Genomic DNA, 24,793 nt, shown 5'->3' with positions numbered 1-24,793 from the left:
CTAAATTATTTTTTTTATTTTGTGTGTTGTAAAAGAATTGTATAATGTATAGATTTTGAAATTATTTTTTTCCCTTTACTTCAGTCAAACAATGACAACTTATATCTGTCTGTACCTCAGGAATGTCGCTACTTAAAGAAAAAGACCATATACTGTATTTCATAATGGTTTATAAATAAATTATATAATTTATAATGTAAATTATTATACTGTATTACAACTTCAACTCAATTTTAATACACTATGATCTCTGTGAAAAATATTTTGATAATTAAGCTTATAATCAACGCACTATAAAATACTTACAATACAATACTACAATAATATAATGTGATATTATTATTGTAATAAAGCATTATGAATATTTATAAGTGCTTATATGGACATTCAAATATTCGTACAGTATGCATTAAAGGTATGTTTATAATGAATCAAAATGCATTACAAACATAGCCGTCACAGAATGTTTCACATTTTTTGCATTAAAAACAGCATAACCGTCCCCTTCATTTACTGGCCGGTTTTTAAGATGAAATATCTAAGGGAGGTGTAACCACAAAGTAGAAGCAATTTGAATTACTGAAAACAATATTTCTACTAAAAAAAAGACAAAAAAATAATGTACTCATAAAATATATACATATCTTGAAAGTAGGAGGTCTCTCTATGTTTTTAGTGTCTTGTCTGACACTGACAAGTCACGGAAGAACTGTTAGAGGTAAAGTAAAATGCTTTAATAGGTAAGCACATGCCCACAGATAAAGCAATCAATTTAACTACATGGACTCTGTAGTTATTGTTACTGTAGCTTGCCCAGGCCAAACAGATGTTGACTGAAATATAAGACCATTTCTGTGGAACACAATTCTCCTGTGCTCGTTCTTAGTCAATTAAAGTCCGATATGATTTGTCCTAGGACGCAAATAATCAATCTGGGATTATACAGAAACACGATGCAAGCTGAAGATGTCCTCCAATCAGTGGTGGTATAATGGAATTCCCTACTCATATTCAACACGCAATTACACTAATGACACTGCATCGCTGTGGCCTTGTGATCCTGCATCAAAATGAAGATATTCGTCATGGTAATTGGACGGCTTTCCACGGAATGACTATTTGTCTGTTTGAGCAGCACATAGGGCTACCTAGAAGCTTAGTTTGAAGGTTCCACACATGAATAAGTCATATCCCGGGGTTATCCATATTTCATCAAACATCCTCATCCATAATGAACGTTGTTCACCAGCCCTCACCTGATAGGAGCTGTCTCATCGCCCTTGTCCAACCATTCCTGAGGAGGGATGATGTACATGCACCACAGCCCCCAGTTGTAGCCATGGGCGGCATTGGCATACTGCTGCACCTCAAACGTGTTGTACTTGATGTTGTCTATGGCAGGCAGGATAATGCGGGTGTGATCCTCCTTCATCCGGGTCAGAATAGGTTCAGCCCTTGAGGTAAGGAAAGAGACAGAAGTTAAGAGCTGACTTTTTAGTATGTAGAAGCCTCATTGCACAGCTGCAAAAGGTGAAAAAAGAAGCAAGAAGAAAACAGTGTGCTTCAGGGCATATGATAAAGTAGTGCATATTTTCATTCTGCCCTGTAGAGGCCTTAAATATTAATATTGCAATAATGTTAGAATTAATAAATCAGGTCAAGAATGACATGTATAATGTGACTAAATGCTAATGCAAATGAAACTGCGAATGTAGTTTCAATGAACCCATATATGCACATAGATGTTTCACCAGAGATGTATTTACTGTAGATCCTGATTCCACAAAATGATACCAGGAGCAGCTCAGGACTGTCACTGTGAAATCACTGCAGATTTCACTCAAGTACTTTTCATGGTGATGATGCAGTCTGTCAAATAAGCATTTATTCAACATTCAGAATGTTTGCCAGGATCCACTTCTCTCCGCTGTTTACAATGTGAAGGTGTTTCAAAATGAATTTTCCACCAAAGAACAAATAATATCATATGTTATTTTATATCTTCTGCTCATAAAAGTGAAATGTCAAAATGTGACACTTATCCCGGTGAAAAACTGGATAAGACCAGGATAAATCAGGATAAAACCTGATACAGCAAAACATATAAAGTGAAAAGAGAGGTCTAGTCTGCTCCTGGGAAAACTATCCACTGTTTTTATTTTTTTCCTCTGTGTGAAGGGTTGCAGGTTAGTTTCTGAAAAAGACCTTGCCTGGCACGACACTTTCTTCAACTCATGGATTTTGCTGGCACACATTCTATGTAAGAGAACATTAACTGGAGAGTAGGGGCCATATTCATGAAACATTGTAAGGCATACAGTAGCTCTGAACATTCCAATTTGGAAGAAACACCTTGAAATTATGGGCTTGTCAGTCCAAACTTTAATACTTTAATAAAGTTTAATAAAGTTCAGGTTCATGGAGCATTTTAGCACCAGCTCCTAAGCCTGTTGGAGGGTAGGGAGTCTCATAAGTCACTAAGATCAAGTTATAAACAATCCCGAAAGTGGCCACTGCTGGAAACTGAGGTTCATGATCACTCTCCTTTCGACCATCACAACAGATTTTCTTTGAAGGAGTAGTTCAACTTGTTACAAAATTCTTTGAAATCATTTCTTGCCAAGACTTAGATGAGAAGGCTGAAAGAGTCTCATGTCTTTACTGTCAGCATGAAGCTTGAGCTGGGGTTGGATAAGCTTTCATTCACGATGAATTCACCAATACAGGCAAAACCCTTCCACCTATGATAAGATGTGGCATCATCAAAAGCAAAATCATTTTAAGTTTAAAGTTTCTTCCATTCTTGACAGTAAACAATGTCAGCAGTTTTGTTTCAGGGTTTTCAGTGGCAACATGGTAGAGACTTTAGTGTCATTTAGAAGACTTTCACTGGTCAGAGAAAATGATTGAAAATGAGTTTTCTGCCTGTATCGCTTGGTCACTGAATGGGTTTTCATCGGTGCCACATACAGTAAGCTCCCTCTGCCACTTAAAACCTTGGCTGAGGGCAACGTGGTCTTCAGATCCATATGGCACAGAATGATGCTAAAGTGCTGCTGGCTCCTTTTGTATAATCCTCTCATGCTGAGAGATGATCTCCACCATATCTTCAAAGCAACTCTTCACTTCTAAATTTAAAAGAGGATGCAATTATAAAATGATAAATGTATCTCTGATGAATACTCCCACACTCGAACCTCCTCTCTGTCTCCACACTCACCGATTTTCTTTCTTTCTGTCTTCACCCTGATCCTAAACCCCCCGCCCCAATCTGCTTCTCTTCAAAAGGGGAAACTCATTTATCTTTCAAAAGCAAAATTACTACTTATCACATGAAGGTAGGTACAGAAAGTACAGAGGGAATGGTTCCAAAATGAACTATATGAGATGATGTCAGAAAAATATGAAGCAGTACTTAGAAAAAGTCACCATTTAATAATGTGAGAGTGGTTGGTAAAAATACTACCTTCGACATTCTGACAGGCTGGCAGAAGTCACTCTCTGTCTGTATTCCGCAGCCATACTAAAAACCATCTTAATGTATTGTAGTATTGTCAATTTTTTTTTTTTTTTTTTTTAGGTTTTACAATAATATTGTTTTGTCTGTATTGTTTGCTAATTGACAGAGAGATCAGTGTTAAAAATGTTAACATGTCAAAAATACATAATCAGTCATTATGTACACTTATACACTGCAGTTCAATCAGTACAACAGCTCTGCCATAAATTCAACCTGTATGAGGCCTATAATGTTCAGTTTGTATTGTTGGCAGTCTATGGGGAAAATACTTTCTGGGTCACAGAGGATTTTTTTGCACTGCAGTGCTGCAGTTGGGTATTGCAACAAATTGACAGTGAGGCTGAGTGGCAGCACTGTATTTACCTTGCTTAATTCATCCATGTATTCATTGTTTCATTGCTCATTGGAAAAAAAAAAAAAATCAAATAGGTCCGACAGTTAAACTCCAAAAATAATTCTGAAGAAAACTGACCTGAATTACCTTTTCTACATTTTTTTAAGCTTTTGATGTTTCAAAGTCATCTTACACAGTTATTTTACTCAATGAATAATTCCATTGTTTGAAAAGACAGTATGAGCAAACCTTGCTGACAACATATATTGCACACTATATTACTACGAGGTGAAATCAAGACTTTGTGTTAAACCTTTTGACTGGGTTGTTTAATGTCGCAGTGTTCCTGACGTGGTTAGTTTGTCGAGATTAGTGCTGCTGCTTCTGAGACTCTTTCCACATTCCCTAATCTTAAGAGAAGCTTTTTCTGCCTCCTTAGCACCTTTCATTCATCTCCCTGTGTCCTTGAGAACCCCAAAACACCCCACAGCCAGCAGCTCCTGTACCTCCGGGATCCATAAGGCTGATAAGATAGAGACGCTCTGAAAATGAGGACACATCTGGTTTTGACAGATGAGTCCATGTCATTCCTCTTCCTGTATCTGCCATTTCATCTGCATAACACCAAGAGGGTTATTCATCCACATCAGCCTGAATCATACTCAGTTCCATATTACAATAGAATTTTTCTGCCTTCCAGCAATGACTGATCCAATATTGTGAATACATGCTGTCAACCTTCAATGTCGTAGCGGCTCATACTGAAGCGGCAGCTCTTGATTTATTAACTCTTCACTGAAAGGCTGTTTGTTTTTCATAATAACTGGTACCTTTGTGGAGCTTAACATCAAGCAGCCCACACATCCCACAGTCTCAAACAAACAGCACAATGTGTAACAGGCCAGGGAAAAAGCACCATACGGTCAGTCTCAATTTATACACACTTCACTCATCTTTAAAGAATGTTTCACTATCTGTCCTTCCTTTGTCCAGCGCTGACATAAAAACCTGCAGCTCTCCCCTTTTAGATTACATTTATATTTAAAGCATCCTGATAAATGGATTTCAAACTGTTAATGATAGGGTAGAAGGGAATTATCAGATAATGGAATCTAACTGTGCTCAGACTTATGCCCTAAAAGCAGCAGGGCCCTCTGTGCCTAAAATGAGATCTGCTTTAATTCTGTACTGGGCATAACGCAGCAGAACAAGTGAGCTACCCACTGAGATTTGTTTTTTAACGTTCGTGGATGACCCAAATATTTTATGTGAGAGATTGTGCAAAAATAACACAGCAAAGAGAGTTGCATTTCAAGGTGTTCAGGAGAATCTTTGCAAGTCTCACTTCATGAGAAGTTATTTTAACTTTGAGTTCTGTTTCATGTTAGCGAAATGTTGGTCCTAAAACACTTGTTGTTGTTTTCTCTAACTGAACAAGTGAACTAAAGCTATCATGCTAATTTTAACTCCAAACCTGGTCTGTACTAGTTGTTAAAATCTAAGTAAAAAAAATGCTTAAGATTATATTTACAGATAAAGATGGGTGCAATGGCTGAGCTATTTTTAAGTAAAAATAGCTATTTTTGGCATTTAGGGGTGAAAATCAATCTCTTTTTGAGCAGAGTTTAATGTATGTTCACTATTTATTGATTTGGATGTGATGTATGAGATATTTATATGCAGCCGTATCTAACAATGTCGATGTGGACACCTGTGTAGTTAATACACACCAGTATTAAGAACTGCTTATACTGAACAGAGTGTGCTAAGAGTCAGATATTACGGTGGTCAGTAAAACACTGAAGTGTGGGTCCAAATACATACTTTTAAGTGTTAAAATAAACTCTGACAATGTTCATTTATGTTTGTTGTGCCAGTAAGATGCATATGATACTGTGTGATGTATCACTAAGAAGAATGTAAGACTGCAGTGCCTCTAGCTATTTTTAAGTACGTTAGATCTCTGTAAACGTGAAGCCATCTACAGATATCCTCCCTGGCAGTTTCTAAGAGAGTAGCTCAGACATGTGCATGTAGAGCACATATTACTAATGTTGGCCAGTCTCCTGACTCTTATAAAAAATCTTATCGCATCTGGGTTTTGGAGTAGATAGTGGGATGCAGAAGCATGAACTGGAAAAGGTTCTTACGATGCAATGTTACTTCTAAATGCATTTGCTCAGGTCGAGGTTAACATGATACAAATGTAAAGGTGGCATAAATCTCTGTCTTTTCTGTGGTTTTGGAGTTCTGCCTGGCCCGTGCTCTGCGAAGCACACAATATGACTGGAGCCTAGTTTGCTGTCTGCAGACAGAAATATAAACACTGAGTCTGACACAGTAAGCAAGAGTAAGGAAATAATTTACTTTTACTAAAACATTTATATCTATATTTCACATATTCATATATTTCAGACTTCAAGATCACTAAAATGTATGTATCAGTGACTTTCATGTAACGCCACTGCACCTGCACAGCATTTTAAGAAGATAGAGCTTAACAAAGGAACTTCCATATCAAATACGGAAGTGATAAATATTACATATTGTATAATTACAAGACGCGGAGGTTGGTTTTATCTGTCTCTTACTTATAAATCCCACCAGTTTATTCTTAGAAAAACTCACAGGTCACATAGCAGCGGGGCATTCAAAATTCATCAAAGTGTTGCTTTCTGAAGCGTGTATTTCATTACAACCAGCCCGCAATGACAATCTTATCTTCAGTACACACTCAGCAGGGAGCGGCTGCTATTCTAATCATTAATCGTTAACAACCTGAGGTTGCAACTGTGCAGGAGCTTCAAAAAACCACATAAATATCAATTTCCCTGCGCCTCCTCTGCAGCTGCATGGTTCACATGTGCCATACACTAGGTCTTAATTATAACACACTCATAGTTCCTGTCATTAATCCTGTTTATTTACAGAGCATGCAGAGAGAAGCTGGTCGTGTTTGGAGCAGAATGGACAACCTTTGTCTCGTGATATGAAGCGTTACAGGAGTTGGATTGTGAATATGTAGCTGATGCAATACCACATTAATGATAGGCAACAATTTCATATCCTCATATTAAAGCAGAGCAAAGCTGTGGAAATCAGATTCCATCACTCCTCTGGTGGAAACTGCTGGCTTCTTAACTCCTCATAAACCAACATGGTGTGAAGGAGTAGGAAACAGCTGTCGAGTTCACTATACAGTATGATACAATTATGTTTGCTTTAACAGTAATGCAAACCAGCAATACATTTCAAATGTACAGCACCCCGGGGGGAGCACCATGCCAATGAATCACAGCAGTGCAGCTGTGAACTGGCATTGTTGTCTCTGGCTCAGTATGCATAGGCAGTGTGTACAAGGTCATTGAGGGAGACTCACCCAACATCTACAGGAACCATCCATCTCACTTATCGTTGTATGTGCAATGGTGAATAATCATATTATGATAAATAGGGGGCTTCTTCCATTGTAACAAATAGATAGTGTAGATACCACAAGTGAATCTATCTGAATAAAGGGGGAGACATACACTAGTAATAAATGCACACTCACACACACACACGAAACATATCTAGGCAACATCAGCAGCTTCTAGGTGATGCCTGTCGTCTCTTCTGTTGCTATATCCCTTTAGCCAGCATCTACTTGTGGAAGAATCACAGGAACTCTGCTCTACTTTTCATTGACATCTGTAAATAAAACCTCATTCAAAACAAACCTGAAAAGGTAAAATAAATAAATAAATGTGTCAGATTATCAAAGGAAGATGGAGGACTGTACGTGGGTGGAGTATGTGTGTGGGAGAGAGCAGTGGAAAAGAGAGGTGTATGAAATTCACACAGTGGCAGCAGGTGAACTAAGTCAAAGGAAATTTGCCAACACAGCCACGTCGTGTAGGCTAGTGGGAGTGGGGTTGATGGGACAGCACTAGAACTGACAAGGAAGAGTAGAGCAGGTTATGTGGGTGTATGAAAGGCAACCTCTATTTCTGAGAAAGAACAGATGGGGAAACAGATGAGGGAACCACCAGGGTATCAATTATCATCAGTAATGCACCTAGGCAATGATGCAACTTTCTCCCAGAGTGTCGTTTGCTGGCTGGGCAGCTCGTCTTACACAGCCTGAAGCTCCCATTCATGCTACAAAACAGTGTGCTGAGAGGAAACCATCAAGGTACATAAGATAGGCCTTTATTAAGTCTTTATTAGCTTAATTTCCCCGCACTGGAGAAATTCACAATGCATGATGCAGCTCCCGTATAAGAGATACAAGGTCAGTGTATACGGTGGCACAGTAAATATCTGGTAAACTGTTTGCGCATCTTTGTTCATGTTATAAGCAGGGTCATGCTGACCTTGACCTTTAGTATTTCATGCCACCTCAATAAACCAAGAGAGAGAAGGTGACCTTTTTAAGCCCTGTACCAGTTACTAAAATGAATATAAAGCTTGTTGTCAGTGCAGAGGCATGGTATGTGAGCATGACAGTATCTGATATGGCTGTAATGCAGCGATACTATCTGTATCTGTTTATACGCATTCTTATTGCACTCATATTTATACAAGAAGTGTGCATCGCCTACACCAGAGATTCTTAGAAACGATCCAGACTGTTTCATTTCTATGTTATATAGTTTTCTCCTACCATTTCTAGTCCTCACACACATGTGTATATTAAATTACAACTAAAACACATAATAAACTAAATTAATCAAATAGTTAATTAATTATTTGTTCTTGAAATCCATCATTAAATAAAGTAATATGTAAGTAAAAGGTGTGCATTTCTTAATGGTCCAGGTGGAAATGAATAGTGCAAACCTGAAGGTAGAAAAATATGTGTCAGAATTGTATTGGGACTATTTTCTTTAAACAGTGGAGGTAACATACAGGTCATGTTGAATGTAAAGTTGGTCTGAATGTCTCTTAATTAAAAAAAAAATTGACATAACAGTATATCATTATTTATAAAACATGGGTCTTCATATACAAATTTGCAAATCTGAGCATGAGTGTACAGCTTGAGATACAATTATAATTCTCCACATACAATGATATAATATTGATACAGTGTTGTATTATTATGGTAAAAAAGACCAAAATTTGAAAACCTCTGCATGCATGTTTTGAGACAGTCCCTAATTTCTGCTCATCTGTGTTTGTCTTCTGTCAGGTCACTCACAGAGCAGGATTTTAATATCAGATCAAACGGATAAAACTGAAATCTGGTTTAAACTGATGAAAGGTTATTGAGGATGAACTACTGTAAAAATGACTATCTATACCTCTTTTTAGCCTGTCTTCTGTATCTGTATCTGTTTATGTTGCTAGCATCTAGCTAACCAAAGAGGCTGAACTGCGCCCAGGGACACTCTAAACAATTTACAACTGAGACACTTCTGCTATACTCCTCCTTTTCTCCTCTTCTTCCTTTATCTCTCCTAGTCCCGCTCCTGCTTCCCAGGCAGCTTTCCCAGGGAACTAAAGCTACACTTCATCTTCTAACACTGACAGCACGACAGCCTCAAATTAGGTACCAATTACATCTATTTGAGTTACTTGTTTGCTTGTAAACCTAAGCAGCAAGCTGACATTGGACTGAGACCCCCAGAAGTAATTTCGTATCAAAAATATGTTCAGAGCCTGCAGGTAAAATAATGTCAAAATGCTCAACATTTGAGCTCCCTCTTTAATTACTCGTTCTGGCCTTTCACAGTGTTTGGCTCTAGCTCTTGTCATGAGTGCATATTTTTTGGACAGGTACTGCCACTTAAAGTGGGATGGTGGCTTTAACCAAAGCCCATTACTTACAATTTAAAAGGAGATGCAAGAGAGAATTTGCTTATTAATGATAAACCTTCACTAATAATAATGATCACTCTGCTGAAAAGTGCTGTCTCAGGAAGAAAATGGCTTGGCACTGTGTCAAAACGCTTAGGGCAGACTAAACTGAATATTTCAGCAATTATAATCTTACATGATGTCCTTCTGTATTGAAAACATTAAAAAGCAAACCACAAAGGCAAGGGTGAGAAAGGACAGAGAAACAGCTGACACCTTGTCGTGTTAAACATGACCTTTCCTTACCAGCCAGTGTTGAACTCGACGTGTGCATCAAAGAAGCCCACGACAGGAGCCGTGGCCGCATTCCAGCCATGTATTCTGGCTCTGATGAGGCCCTCCCGCTTGCTGTTCCTCACAATCTTTACCAGGCCTGGGTAGCGTTTGTTCACATACTGGTCCAAGTTGAATTTCAGCTCCACTGAAAGAGGGCAGATTAGGGAGAATATTCCTGTAATTGGCATTCAATTGACAATGTGAGCACATTAACAGGGCAGTTTTCCAATCTCTAGGTGTTTCACAGGAGTAGGAACCTTTGGTGGAACCACAGGGTCAAGCGTAGGGCTTGTATTCTGAACATTTCTGGTCAAGTTCTTGTAGAATTTAACAGACAGTTTTTTTTTCTATTCATTATGCTTTTACACATCAATGTGTACAGAAGAAAACATACGATAGATGGAGGGATGATCTTGCATTATACATTGTTGTACAGTTGTGTGCAAAAGACAGTAAAATTACAGTAAAATTGGGCTGCCTCCTATCAGTGCCACACTCACGTGGACCTGTGGCAGCATGGATGCATGCAGTGGAGGTTAGTGTTTTTGGGTAACAGTAAGATAATGAACTTCAAATGTTCAAATGCTGTTGAAACAGAACAGTACTAGGATTAGTCACTATAACGTAATTACTGAATTTCAAATTGAACATAGAGAAAATAGCAGTCATATTAGTACCTAACACTGGTAAATATCAGCTTCAACTAGACCAGTCGTCAAGGTTACCATACAGGTTGCCCTACAATGTCACAATGCATTCCTCTGCTGGTGTCTTTATTCCAGCTAGATTATAACATCTCTCCTGTTCTGCTTTCACAGGTGAGTCTGGCTGTCATCACTGGAAATAAAGTTTGCCGGGTAAACAGCCAGTTGTGCAAATTGCTGTCTGTGTTTCATTGGAGGATGGATGGCTGTTTGAGCTTCTCCTCAGGGTTACTGCTGAGTGTTCCACTTTCTGGGGGAGAGATTAATAAGGACGCTTGTGACACACGAGCTCTGAACAGCATCCTCACCTAGCTTCTGACTTTGGCTTGCGACATAAATCAGCCAGTGAGCACAAAAAAAGTTCAGTCTAATCCCCTGTCTGTGTGACTGTGGAGACACAGTGAGTGGAGGGGCTGTCAGGAGACTTTTTCCGGCTGAAGGTCTTAGCATACTGTACAGCAGGGGCTGCTGCAAGGCAGAGGGTGAATCTGAAAGAAGTGACCCTTGAAGCAAACAGGCATTAGTGTTTAACACCAAATTGAAGCAACCACTAAGTCACAGGAGCTTTTTCCTCCATATAGGTGTTTTGTTTTCTTCAATTATACACCCATGCTTAACAGGAACAAACGGGGAGCAGGGTGCTTCCGTGGTTAAGCACTGTGACTGCAAGTATGTGGTGTATTAAATTATGCAGGTTGCTGCATTTTCTCCTACTGTTAAAAAACATGCTTGCTGCAGATGTAGGTGAATGTATCTGTCTAATATCAGAGATTGAAACTACTAGTACATTTCCTTAAGTAGCTTCTATACTTGAAAGTTGAATATTTGCCGTTCTGCTACTTTAAACTTCTACTCCACTGTATTTTTAGGTAAGGTTAGACATTATTTACTTTACAGATTAAGATTTACATTTTAAAAAAGTAATAGAAACTTAAAAGTTGGAAAGTTTTAAGTTTAAGAAACACAAACTGGCACCTCAGTGCTAGTACGTCATCCAGAGAGAACCTCAAAGTTAGACCTTTCCTTTGTCATCTCTGAATGCTGGGTAGACTTTACAAACATTTAGTACTCATGTCATGAACATCTTTAATGAATAATGAGGCTGGACTTTACTGCATTTCTGCTCGGGTCAGCCAGTGTTAGAGGCGCCTCATTTAGAGTCCAAAGACCATTTCCAGTTTGGTTCTGTATGGACTGCTAAAGGTTTTGGACCTGTGCAATGGGTGTCCTTCATCATCAGCCTGCCCTGCAGCTACAATATGAGAAAAGCTATTAGAGTGTAATAATTACTAGGCTTTGCAGGGCAGGAGAAAAGTTATGGGCTTCCCTCTGATCCTAGAAAATAAAACACTGGACTGCATCCGTCACAGGAGAGCTATGGAGCAGGGAATACATTTTATGGGAATGGCAACGCAACATTGCAGAGAATAAATAACTATCCATCATATTATGAATTAATAAATGCCTAGTAGACTGCACGAGGAGCACCATGAATTGACATGGGGGATTATGGGAGTCACTGTATGGGGATAGGTGGTAGAGAACAAGTGAAAATGCTTTTGATTATTTAAACTGTGGTAAAGCTTAGAATTCACTTGCATGCTGCAGAGGCTAAATTATGACCTCCCACATGGTGCCTTGTATGTGCTGGCTAACGAGCAGTATAACTGAAAGCCTACAGATAACCCACAGGATTTTCTTTGTTTCCTATCTGTTGTGTTCCTATCAGTTGTGTTTTGTTGTATATTCAGAGGAAAAAGATTTACTTCTGCCCCACAAACCACAGGCCACATTCTTCTAACGGTGGATTTATAGATCTATCTCAGACACTGATACAGAAACAGGTTTGAAATTGATTGCTTTGATTGAACACAAGTGAAGTAACCTAACGGCTAGGCTGGCTCACCGCAAGCAATGTGATGTTCATTAAATAGCCAAAATAAATAAATAAACTATAGCCAAAAGTAAAATGATACTTCACATCCTGGTAGAGCAGCTCATCAGGAATAACATCCAAATGTTAGGCTACAGTATAAGCCTTTCACTGTCTGTTGGCTAACAGTTTGGCAGCAGATCTGTGCTTTGGGAAATCATGTGTGCAAAGGCAATATGGAGGTTATCCACCTCTTGGCCAATTATTTGAAATAGCACAATAGTAAATGAGTTCATGTTTTCGGACTCCTCCACCCTTTACCTACTCTTAACATCATTATATGCACTTCATTTAAAATTCTGTTCAGGCAGACACTATGCTTGATTTTCTCTGAATCATAAATTATGAAAACAGATACCAGGGATACGCTCTCTAACCTGAATTAAATACTTTTTCTCTGCTTTCTGTCTCTGTCATTTCTCTTCATTGCTGTTGATGTATTAATTCTAATGCTGTGCGAGTGTATTGCCTGTTCCATACGTGTAAACATAGCGCACACTGCTTTCTGACTGCAAGCATCCTGTATGTGCAGGGATAACAGAGTGATGTGTAATTGAGTGTCTCAACTAACCCTTGTTTGCTATAACTTGTTTACCATAACTGAAGAGTCAGTCTCTCATTTAATTTAATGGCACATAAAGTCAGAGAACAAAACTGAGCTCAACTGGAGAGAAAATCATTGCATGATAAATAGAAAGTCTCTATTTCAAGTATGTTTATTTGCAAGTGTCACAATGTGTCAGACAAGTTTTCTGCAGTACATAAATAAGCAAGCTTTAATTAGATTTAATGTATACAATGCTTAGAGTAATTCAGCTCTACTTCAAATTAATAATAAAAGCGGTACTCAACTGGTCCTTAGTTTATATCCTGTTTTCATTATATGAATCATTAAGTTATCAATTTGGTGGTGGTATTTGGGATTGAATCATGCAGGGCTCATTAAGCCTATGCCTGCTAACATGGCGAGCAACAGTGAACTGAAGTTGTCCTGCACAACCCATACAGCCAAAGCTCATCAATGAGAATGTGAGTTTAGTTCAGACCACTGGAACCAGTGCTGTGAATAAACCTCTCAGCCACCAATAAATGTCACTGGCAGTCCCAGCAAAGGAAACGTGTCGCGGCGACAAGGCAAACATGCTTCCTGCGCGTGATATATTATGCCAGCAGTGAGTGTGGCTGTACATTCACTGGTCTCACTGAGCCTTGTTGAAATGAGAAGGGACAGACAGAGCCATCCAGAAAAGGTCAAGCAGTCTAGCCTGCATGTTAATTGTCTAATGTCACAGCAGAGCAGCTCCCTAGAAACAGCTCACACATCTGCACAAATTATCATCACTGATGGTAAACATACAGTAAGAGGCTCTGACAGATGTGTCAGCTCAAAGCAAGTGACCTGAATGTGACTTTATATTGAAGATGTACATGGCAAGTGGACACAACATCAGCACCTTGTAGTCATGTCAGTGAACTGCACACAGCACTAGAATGTTAAATGCGAGTCTGTGATGCTTTGCAACAAAGGTTATTAAAGAAGTGACACAGACCGAAGTTGTAACAGTTTAGGTTTTTGAGACACAGCTTATGTCAGTTTAAGTCTGTCATTTCTGTTTGTTTGGAGGCAGCTTTATTCTTACAGTTCTGATGAGTTTCCATGCCTGAAGTGTTAGTAGTAAAATGAGGGAATCTCAAGGGTCTCATTAGAAGGAATGGGATACCATTTTTGTGATTTAAACATCAGGATATAAGACAGTCATGTCATTTGCTGAGGAAAGTGATTACCAAGACTACATAAAAAGCAGTGAAGCTTAAATTTCATTTTCTTGCACAGATTATTTGTTAATTGTTCTGTTGTGCTGGTCTCCTTTTGTGGATTTCACATTGATTTTTTGGCCAATTAGAGACACAGCAACAACAAAAACTCCTCTCAACTCACGAAGTTGATGCAGTGAACATGTTAGCAAAGAGTTGCATATTTACAGATCCAGCACATTTGGAACAACGTTAACATTCATTTGTAGTCACGCTTCAGGCAAAGGTAAGTCCAGTATGCACCTCCTTTTTAGCTCTCTTTTCCTCTCCACTTAATCCTGAGGGAAATATCTGGTTCTTCATCTGATGAATGCTCCACTAACTTAACCTGTCTGCCATTTGCTGCTGGGCAGGTGCCATGGGTTTAGAGCTTTTGCTGAATACAAACACATGCTGCTGCTGGAAAACAATAAAGTCATGTTCTGTTGAGCTGAGGGGAACTGCAGTCACTTGATAATTTTCTTTTGGTTTATCACCATGATAAACACCCTTCACATTAAACGTAGTCATTTAATCTACTGTTAACAGATGAGCACTGATTATTGCGATGTCAGTGAAGACGGAAAAAAGGATGTTGGTCCCCAAGTTGGGAGGCCTTATGAGCAGCCTAAAAAGAGAAGGTCAGATAATAGCACAGTTATTTTACAGAAACAGCACAGAGAAAGGAGTTCCAATCAAAAGAAGAAGAACTGCAGCCAGCACAGAAATGGAGAGAGAAGAACCAGAGATGGTCATTGATTATTGGACCTGCATGTCATCTTTTGATTTGCCATCAACAGAAGAAGATCCAAGTGAAAAGTGAAAAACAACACCAAGGAAACAGCAATCAAAGGAGATGGAGGTTAGATTTAAAAAAAAAAAAAAAATGGAAAGACTTAAAGTTAATTTTAACATCATGATCTCTGAATCAGCATATATTAATGATTCTCTTCTTCAGTCTAGAGATGTTTTAACTATTAATGTTTTTTATGAAGAAATGACTGAAAAAAAGAATGAAATCATAATAAAAGTTGATGAGGAGGAAATGTAATATCTAATCAATTTGTGACCTTGTAAATGGCTGTATAATGAGTATTTAGGGAAATTAAGAGCTCATGGAAAGTAGTCCTGTCCTCTGGGTTGTTGTTGCAGACTGTGGAATTTCTGACTTTTTGCATTCCTACTATCAGCCATCTCCTTCAACATTCAAGAGGCAGGTGAGTAGAGGCAGGTTAATCTTCACCACTTCATTGTGAGAGCTGGTTTGAACTCCTGTAGTGAAGTGCTAGGTAAACAGCAGCTTTAGAGTATTCAAGAGTTTTCTGCTAATAAGCTACACCAATAGCAAATTTTCATAAGATTGTTTGTTAGCATGAGAGCCTAAGTGCTGTTTCAGTCTTTTGCAACCCTTGCAACCATAGTATTTTATGGGAAGGATGAGAGAAAAACACGATAAAATGTTATCCTGGCAGAAAATGCTAGTGTTAATAGTGTTGCCATTTTTCAATAGTGTTTTGTTGTTCAAAAATGTGTTTCAGGAAAACCCTTGTGACAATTAAAGAGAATGTGACAGACTGATATAATGACATAATGACGGGAGGGGTTGGCTTCTATTTTTGTCTGGCCACTGCCTTTCAACTGTTTTCTATTAAATGGTAGGCAGTTAGAGCCTCAGCGGGGAGCGGAGATCTGCCAGTGGTGACTCCTGCTCGGCCTTCTTTCAGTATGTTATTCATGTGCCCTTTTCCTCTGCCAGCCTGAGGGAGGCAGGCCTGTTAACTCTGTGCCAAGTGAAGGAGGGCCAAGTGTCGTCTGGAATCTAGTTCATTGTCCCTCCTCCAAACGGAAAAGCTTTCGGGATGTGGTGTTGAGCATGCTGTGGGTGTCATGGTGTGCAGGCAACTGAAGCTTTTGCCCACATCGCCATAGAGACAGTAGTATGGACAGTTTTGAAAAGGACAAAACAAACCCCATCCTTGTTCCTCTTTTTTAAAGGTATTTTAAAACCTACGTTCAAGAGTTTACCCTCAGGGGCTCTGTAAGCCTTCAACTGTTAGTCACAAAACCTAATTCAGAACACTATATCACACACACCAACACACATGCATATACAAAAAATATGCACAGGAACCATAGCATAAGAAAACTGACTACTCTGGCAGGAGTCCAAAGACATCACACTAACTCATCTGTGTATGAACACTCCACTTCCACCAGGGAAGACAAAAGATGATACATAGGTTGATGTTCTCAACTGAATAAGCAAACCTACAGCATGGGACAATAATAAACTCCAGGTTCTACAGGTGGAGTTGAAAAACTTGTAGATGAATACCAAACATGATACAAAAAGGAAATGATTAGAAAGATATTGGATCAAACTTTCATAGTGACTGCCATCAAGTAATATCCAGCAAATCATAAAGGCCAGGGGAAAATAAACTACATAATACAAGGAAATGGTGGCCCTTTTATTTTTTTCATGCTATTAGTAAAACTTTGAAAAATCTTACCACTGTCGCTGTTGTCATCCACGAGGATGATCTCCTTGAGCAAGTGTGCCGGCGTATGATTGACCACACTGTGGACGGAGCGCAGGATCACTGACAGTGCCTCATTCACAAAGATGAAGACCACAGAGATCTGAGGAAGGTCCTCTGGGTACGTCAATTGCTTACACCTGTCAAGATGAATTCAGTATTAGCAAGAACTCTGTGTATCATTCAGTGAGAAAAACAAGCACTGTTTTCTGTGTGTGTGTTTCACATGAACAGTTAGCAAACACAACTGACTAGATCAGAGGCATTCTGGGTAACCCAGCTCACCCTCTGTGTGACGACCTGTGGCAGCTGGGCAGCTCCTTAAACCACCGACTCATACCACCCAGACAAAGCTCTTTGAATGCTCATTTGTGAACACTGCAATCACTGTTTAACAGTAGTGGAGACCCCAGACTGACATCATCATCCCCAGACTGTCAGTCACCTTCCCATAGCCGCATTCATTGTATGGCGCACTATTTCACTATCTATTTTTGGACAGTACTGCACAACTTTGTACATATACAGTGTGTGTATATTTTGTTGTAGTATTTAATTCACTACAGTTCATTTGTATGTATGTGTATATATTTTGTTTTTATTGTAGATTTTGTTTGTAGTATTTAATAGACTATAGTTTCTATTTTTTGCTACCTGTCCATTCCTGTACTTATTCTGTCCTGAGATGTTGCGACACTCGAATGTCCCCTCTGAGGATCAGTAAAGGAATATCTTATCTTATCTTAGATGTACTATATAGGTTTATTCACTGAGAGTTAGATAAGAAGATTGATAGCCCCCACCATATCTGTCGGTTTAATACAAAGCTATGGCTCTGAGGCAGTTAGCTTAGCTTAGCATAAAGCTAAAAGAACAGGGGGAACAACTGGCCCGTCCAAAGGTAAGAAAATGGACTGAATATCCACACACCAGCTCGTGTCTAGTCTTTCACTAGCAAAACTAAGCTAAGCTAGGTTAAACAGCTGCTGACTTCATATTTACTGCGCAGGTATGAATAACATTGTTTTTCATTGTAAAGCCCAGCAAACCCTTTATACAAAAATGTTATTATCACCAATTACAGCAAATAATTAATTAGTGGCAATTATTTACATTTTTTAAATCTAAATGCACTGTGTCATCATGACAGAAATTTTAGAATAGACAATGCATAAAAGACAAGTAAAATTAAGATAATTGCAGTTTTGCTGGAACATCTAAAAACAAAACAAAACAAAGCAACCCCCCAAAAACAAACAAACAAACAAACAAAAGCAGATAAAAACAAAACTCCTCAGTAAACCTTTTATAGTCAGCGAGAGATCCCTCCGATAATCATGCTAAAACATCTCTGTGTGACCCTCAACACACTTTCCAACAGTATAAGCCTTTTCATAGCATAGATTTTGATGTGTCTGGAAAAGTGCAGCTAATATTAATGATCCATTCCATTCAGGTGTGCCACTGAGCATGTGCAGTAGCAAGGTTCTGGAACACCTGCAGCTTGTGTGATGTAGACATGATTAATGTCATTAAATACAGCTGTGTTAAAAGTCAAATTGTTAACCTAGAATGGTCTGTTCAATGGAAGTAACTCAGCCTCACACTTTCCTTCGCAGGTTGGAGTTTAACATGCTTTTCTGCTTAAGAAGTGAGTAAAACGTTCAGTGTTACATTCCCAATGTATTCCCATGGTGCATGCAGCCTTACATTTCTCTCCAAAAACAAAGGGATGTATCCCGGATAACGTTTTCCTCAGTGCACCAAACCAACAAGAAAAGATCATTTGAAGGCCCACATCCATTTGATGATAAAGCTGCAGCTCCCAGACAGATGTTCTATGCTGTGCTGTGATTACTTCTGCAGTATAGCTGCCATACTGAAACCATATGCTGACCAAGAAGTATATTTCTCCAGGCTCAGGAAAGGAATGCTTTGTTTTATCTTCATTTGACAGGTTCATGACTAAGCAACATTTTGTAGCATACCCAGTGTTCTTGGTATTATAAAGAAGAATGTGCTCATGACGTCTTATGTCAAGTTTTTTACTTGCTGTCTTGAATTTCCCTCGGGATCAATAAAGTATCTATCTATCTATCTATCATCTATCTATCTATCTAAACCTAATACCAAGAGGGACACAGAAAGTTAATCCCAGTCTCTGTTGTCAAAAGGTATGTGCTTTGTATGTCCTCAGTATCACATTTTTGAGATAGAAAATAAAAAAGACACACACACACAAAATGCCAGTCATCCTGGTAGAAATTGCTATCCTCCACAATGCATTAGGCCAAGCAAATGAGTTACATATGGATGTAACTTTTAGGAGACAGAGTTACTAATTACTTATTAGAGCACTGCAGCAGCACACACACAACAAAAACTGAGCTTTATGTGTCTTGTGGATTTGTATGAGTGTCTTGATATTCTCCTCATCATTTTGTGTGTTTGCTTAGACTGTAGTATTCCAATTATGATCTTTTTTTTTTTTGGAATATTTTGTTTTTGCATTTGCATAAACATTTAGTGGATAAGCTCTTTTCCTGGTTTTGAGAAATCTTAATGGAGATCTGCACTCTGCTGGAGGAATCTCCGGCATGAACCCAAGTTTTTGATCTCTGTGTACTATTTGTGCACCTGCGTCCTCAGCTAGAGTTATGCAGAATGCAATTACCAACTACCAATTACTACAGTCATGTTAGTAGCTCTGTGAGGCTGTATTTAGTGCTTTGGGATAAATCCAAGCAATGCTTATATTAACAGGTATAATGTTTACAGTGTTCACCATAGCATGTTAGCATGCTAACATTCATTAATTAGCATCACATCTACCTACCACAAAGTACAGTTGAGCCTAATGGGAATGACTTTAGTTCTGCAGGTATTGGTCATAAACCGAAGTATCAGACAAATAAAGATTTTGATGTGACAATGGCGTTAGATCAGAGATTAGAAGATCACTGGAGTGATTATAATCCATCCTGAAATAGACAGCATGTTTGTAGTCTGACTAAAAAAAATTGATTGCGGTCATTATGTTCCTTCTCCTATTCATCCTCCATTTATTGACCTCTGTTAGCATCCAACTTGGTCTAATGCCTCCATGCCTTGATTTGATTTGATATGCGGACTGCTTGGTGACCTTTTTGGACATCTGTCATAAGAATCCTACATAATGTATACTCCATGTCATGCAAATGTATATACAGTGCATTCAGTTGATCTGCTTTGAGTGTCACCCTCACACACTTAACCTCAGCAATCCTGTGTTACTGTCTTCCACCGGTAATCTCGGGTCTGTCAAGCTTTCCTGTGATTTCCAGTAAAATACAGTATTTTCTCACAGACATACTGTGGCTTTGAAGTCAGAAATAACAGCGTTGACTGGACGGAAGCACTCAGTTGATTCCTATGGCAACTGTGAACGCACACACGGAACATCTTGTGAATTTTTCCACGCTGCTCCAATTAGACTCTGAACACAATAGCTGACAAACACATTTCACTTGCTTCTGCCTTTGTTTCTTCATGTTTTCACATATCTTATTCAACAGCAGCACTCATTATGTAGGGATAATGAGGTGGCTATTGTAATTGTTGTGGTTGAATTATTTACAAGAGATTTTGTCTGTAATGAAACACTTGTAACATTATTCCATATTAGAATATCAAATTGACATAAATCAACTATAGCGCAAACAAATCTATGTTTTCTTTTGTTTAGCTTCACTAAATCCTGTTAAATGCTTGGAAGTCTTTTTGAAACACCAAGGCAGAGTACTGTGAAAGACCCTGAAGTGACATATTACATATGCCAGATGAAATACCACTCACACCACAGCTGTTAATGAGACAATATATTGATTTGTCAGAATGCATCAGTCTCAAAGGGTATCACAGATTATTAGATATGATCGAGGCAACGGGTGAGGCTGAAATTCAGTCTCGAAAACTGTCTTGTCATCCTGAATCACAAATTAGTGCTGCCACTGCAAAGACCATCCAAGATACAGCAAACCAATCCTAAATGCCCAAATGAAATTGTGGTGCAGCATACAATTACAGTCCATGAGAAATGATGAGCACTGACCGAATTATATTAGACCATATATTATTTCTTTACACTGAAGCACAGAAAATTAAAACCTCAGCTTTACCTAGGTGGAGCAGTGCTGATGTTTTCCACTATGTAGTCATTTTTAGATATGAAACTTGATAGTGTTGGTATCAAAGTCAAAATTCTCTTGTGGCAGTGGTACCTTGAACAAATTTTGACAGTGCGTTCATTGCTCTTCCACCCTCGCTGTGAGCCATCTGAACTCTACCAGCGCTCACCACCAGCGCGATACCCCGGTGAACTGGGATGTCAGCAGTATCCACGGGGTCAGGCCGCAGGGGGACGACAACACAGCAGATGGATCCCAGTGTGGTGCTAAAGTTACGCCCTCCTATCTCCCCTCAATGGACACAGCCATTGGTTTGTGTGTGTGTGTGTGTGTGTGTGTGTGTGTGTGTGTGGCTGGCATGTGTTAGCAGGTTCTCACCTTTCAATGATGCAAATTGGCAAGAGAGGAACTAGCAATTATGTAGGACAACACAACAGATGGTATCTTATTTACTTGTGAAATTATATTGTAAGTGCTTTGCAGATAACAATAAAAATATGAATAACAAAGATTTGTAAAAAGACAAATTCTGCGCTTCTTTTGGGCTTCACTTTGCCCACTGAAATAGAACCCCTTACAATCTGAGCTTGTTGCTTTTAATTTTATTAGCATTTAAACAAATACACACTGTTGCCCTCTCCTTTACATTGTTAGTTAAATGTCTAAACTTTAAATGCAAATGGTATGTGTAGCCTACCGTGTAGAGATTATCTTCATTCATTTATTCATTCATAACATGAAAGTCTGTGGGGGATCAAGGGGCACGAATAGATTTTGGACATATTTACTAGCTGATAAAAAATTTTTCCATCCCTGTAAAGAAGACAGTGCTATAGACCAAAAATACTGATTATGGTCAAGTTCTATTTACTACAGCTCTTGTAGCTAATTAAATTGGAATATAATACAGGTAGAAGCACTCAGATACCTTCATTCATTTCTTACATGACACCTTATCTAAATATTGGCATTGATGTATAAGCCTGACAATCTGCTGCTTATAGTCTCACTGGCCAAATAAGCTAGTGCTTGATGGTCTGGATGGGGAAAGCTTAATTTCATGCACTGTTATCAATCACATCCATTACTGCAGCCCACATGCATTTGACAGCAGAGGTAATAAAAGGAAAACTAAACCACAGAGAGTGTTTATGATGGAGCACACTGTGTATGTCTATCTATACTTTAATCCGTGCTCTGGCACACTATTCGTAAAAGTAAATGCACAAGTGTTTTGATTGATAACCCCCCCACTGTATCATTTCAGTACTTCCATGTGCATTTATGCTCTCCCTCAGCAACTCCTTTGTTCCCTCTCACAGCTTTCTCTATTGCCTCTCTCAATCAGGCTCACCAGGTCTATAAATACAAAGACAAATCTGGTAGTGAGTTTAAGGTGGACTAAGGGGCACCGTGGCCCCCTTTGCAGAGACACCGCCATGACATGGCACATGTGCCAGACAAAGTTATGTATATTTCACTCTTGCTCTTATACGACTAGTGCAGAAGCTGTGTTTAATGAATATTTTGAAAATTTCAGAGGGTGCAAAGCAGTCTCAATGCTTCCAGTTGAGATGAGGGGTGAGGCTGGATTTCAGTATTGAGATTGTAAGGTGATGTTGTAGTTCCACTGCCCCAGTTACTGTATCCAATTTAGGGCATCGCTCAGCCTTAAATCTGTACCTGTCTGTAGTAGAGGGGAAGCCTAGTAAACCCATAACAGGATGAGCAATCGACTCATCTGTTTGTAATTGGACTGAGCTCACTGGACAGCGCTCATAATTTGACCCGGAACAAGCTTTGACAGAAACAGAGCGCTAGATTAAGATGCATTCCTATCACACCTCCCCCTTCTCCTCCTCCATCTCCATGAGCGTGCAGCCCCAGCCGCTCCCTCTGACTTTTTTTCCCCGCTGGCCACTCTTATTTGCTGTGAAATTTCATATTAACCTTCCATAACCCGTGCAGTGCAGGCAACACCAAAGCAAGTTTCCAATCCGCAAGCACTCCTCTCAGAGGAAGAGAAGATAATCGTTTGCCTTGTCATTTCTCAATCCCCCCCCCCCAAATCCTGGAGATAAACTCTAACACTGGAAAGAGCAACAATTTGCAGCAGGAGCTCCTGCACCACGAAGACCTTACGATCCCACTCTGCAGTATCAGACGCTCAGGAGATGAGGTAAGTCTGTTTCTTCAGCCTCCCTTTCTGGTTATCACTCACCCACAGACAGGCAAACACAAAAACGATTAGTCCTTGGGCAGACAGATCATCTGTTATGCTTCAATATAGTTTTGGGTTTGACAACTATTTTGACAAAATATAAATAAAATCTTTAGCAAAGTGACAATAGAGATATAGGTGTGAGAAGGTGTAACTGAATAACATAGAAAATCAGCCTTTCATGCCTTCAATTACATTTTTCTGTCAATGAATGACACAAGTTACATTTAAACTCATTTTGTTTCTTTTGTGGGCATCAGTAATCTTATCAGGCTGCCTGTTCGCATTGCGTTTTGTTTCTACAGCCCAATATGCTGTTATCATACCTAAGCCTCCCAAGGACAGTGAACGACAGGCTCAGAGTCACTAATATAGAGCCTACTTAAGTCCCTTGGCATCTCAGTTAAGAATGTCACTTGCAGAAGTGAAGGGCACATGAGAGAAATATATGCTAGCGGGCGGTGAAAAGGGATTACAGGTTTTTGTGAGAGAAACAATTGTGAGTGTAATTATTATGAATTGGTTTTGCTGCAGACAGACAAGTTTGAAAAGAGAGAGACTTGAGAATGTGCAGATCGTTCAGTCATGGCAATGGACTTTGCTTCCCTGTAGTCATCAAAGTCCTCAGCTCAATGACTCCTGTTCAATTAAAAGCCCATTAGACAGAAGGTGCCCGGTTCCTGCATTTAACCTCACTTCTGCAGTGCTGCAGTTACCTTTTGCCCGCAGGACATAATTACAGAAGCAGAATTAGGAATCAAAAATATGTTACTGCCTTTCATACTGTATGAAACCGAGAGCTGCAGCAGACGACAGCAGGGAGACAGAGGGTACTTTCACATCTGCAGTTCATTTGGTCATTTGGAAAAATATTAAGGATGCCCCGATCAGGATTTTTAAGGACTATCACTGATTTCCAGTTGCTGGAAACAGTATTGGCTGATGCCAAATGAATACCAGTTGAGAACAACTAGCGATTAGGTGTCCTGAAAAACCACACTGTTATAAATGACCAAAAAGTTGTTGTATTATATGGGCTGCTTCATTCATTCATTCATTCATTGCACTCATACAGAGAAACCAAATTCTGGGTACTGAAAGGAAGTCATACTGCATTTTATGTTCTCAAGAAATACTGATATTTATCAGTATTTCTGCAACTCAACAGTAACATGGTGTTACTGTGAACAAGAGTAACACCATAATATCACAAGGGGATAGCTATTATGTTGTCATTACATTTCATTCACTTTAGGAGGATGGTATCACCACACTGACATGCGTACCTGTTACCATGGTCACAAAGTGATTTTTGATGGCCCATGAGATCTCTGCCTTGACAGTTTATGGCCAGCAGATGGATTTAATAGATGCTTAGCTTTTGTCATATCATATCACGTAGCTACTCATAATATCCTGTGTTTGCTCTGTTTTAGAAGTCCTCACTATAGTCCTCACTGTAAC

At 39.1% G+C, this 24,793-nt stretch overlaps 1 protein-coding gene across 1 annotated transcript in view; it reads right to left on the bottom strand.

Moving 5' to 3' along the window:
- The window catches only part of galnt9 (polypeptide N-acetylgalactosaminyltransferase 9), an 82,492-nt gene that overhangs the window by 42,301 nt on the left and 15,398 nt on the right, over nucleotides 1-24,793 (bottom strand). Inside the window, exons 3-5 of the mRNA XM_046385777.1 lie at nucleotides 16,916-17,082; nucleotides 9,942-10,116; nucleotides 1,257-1,454 (exon numbers count right to left, since the gene is read on the bottom strand). Coding sequence (XP_046241733.1) covers nucleotides 1,257-1,454; nucleotides 9,942-10,116; nucleotides 16,916-17,082 — 540 coding nt within the window. The remainder of the gene's footprint in view (nucleotides 1-1,256; nucleotides 1,455-9,941; nucleotides 10,117-16,915; nucleotides 17,083-24,793) is intronic.

The sequence above is a fragment of the Scatophagus argus genome, chromosome 4 (assembly GCF_020382885.2).
Source record: "Scatophagus argus isolate fScaArg1 chromosome 4, fScaArg1.pri, whole genome shotgun sequence".
Taxonomy (NCBI): Eukaryota; Metazoa; Chordata; class Actinopteri; family Scatophagidae; genus Scatophagus; species Scatophagus argus.
This window is presented reverse-complemented; position numbering and strand designations above follow the sequence as displayed.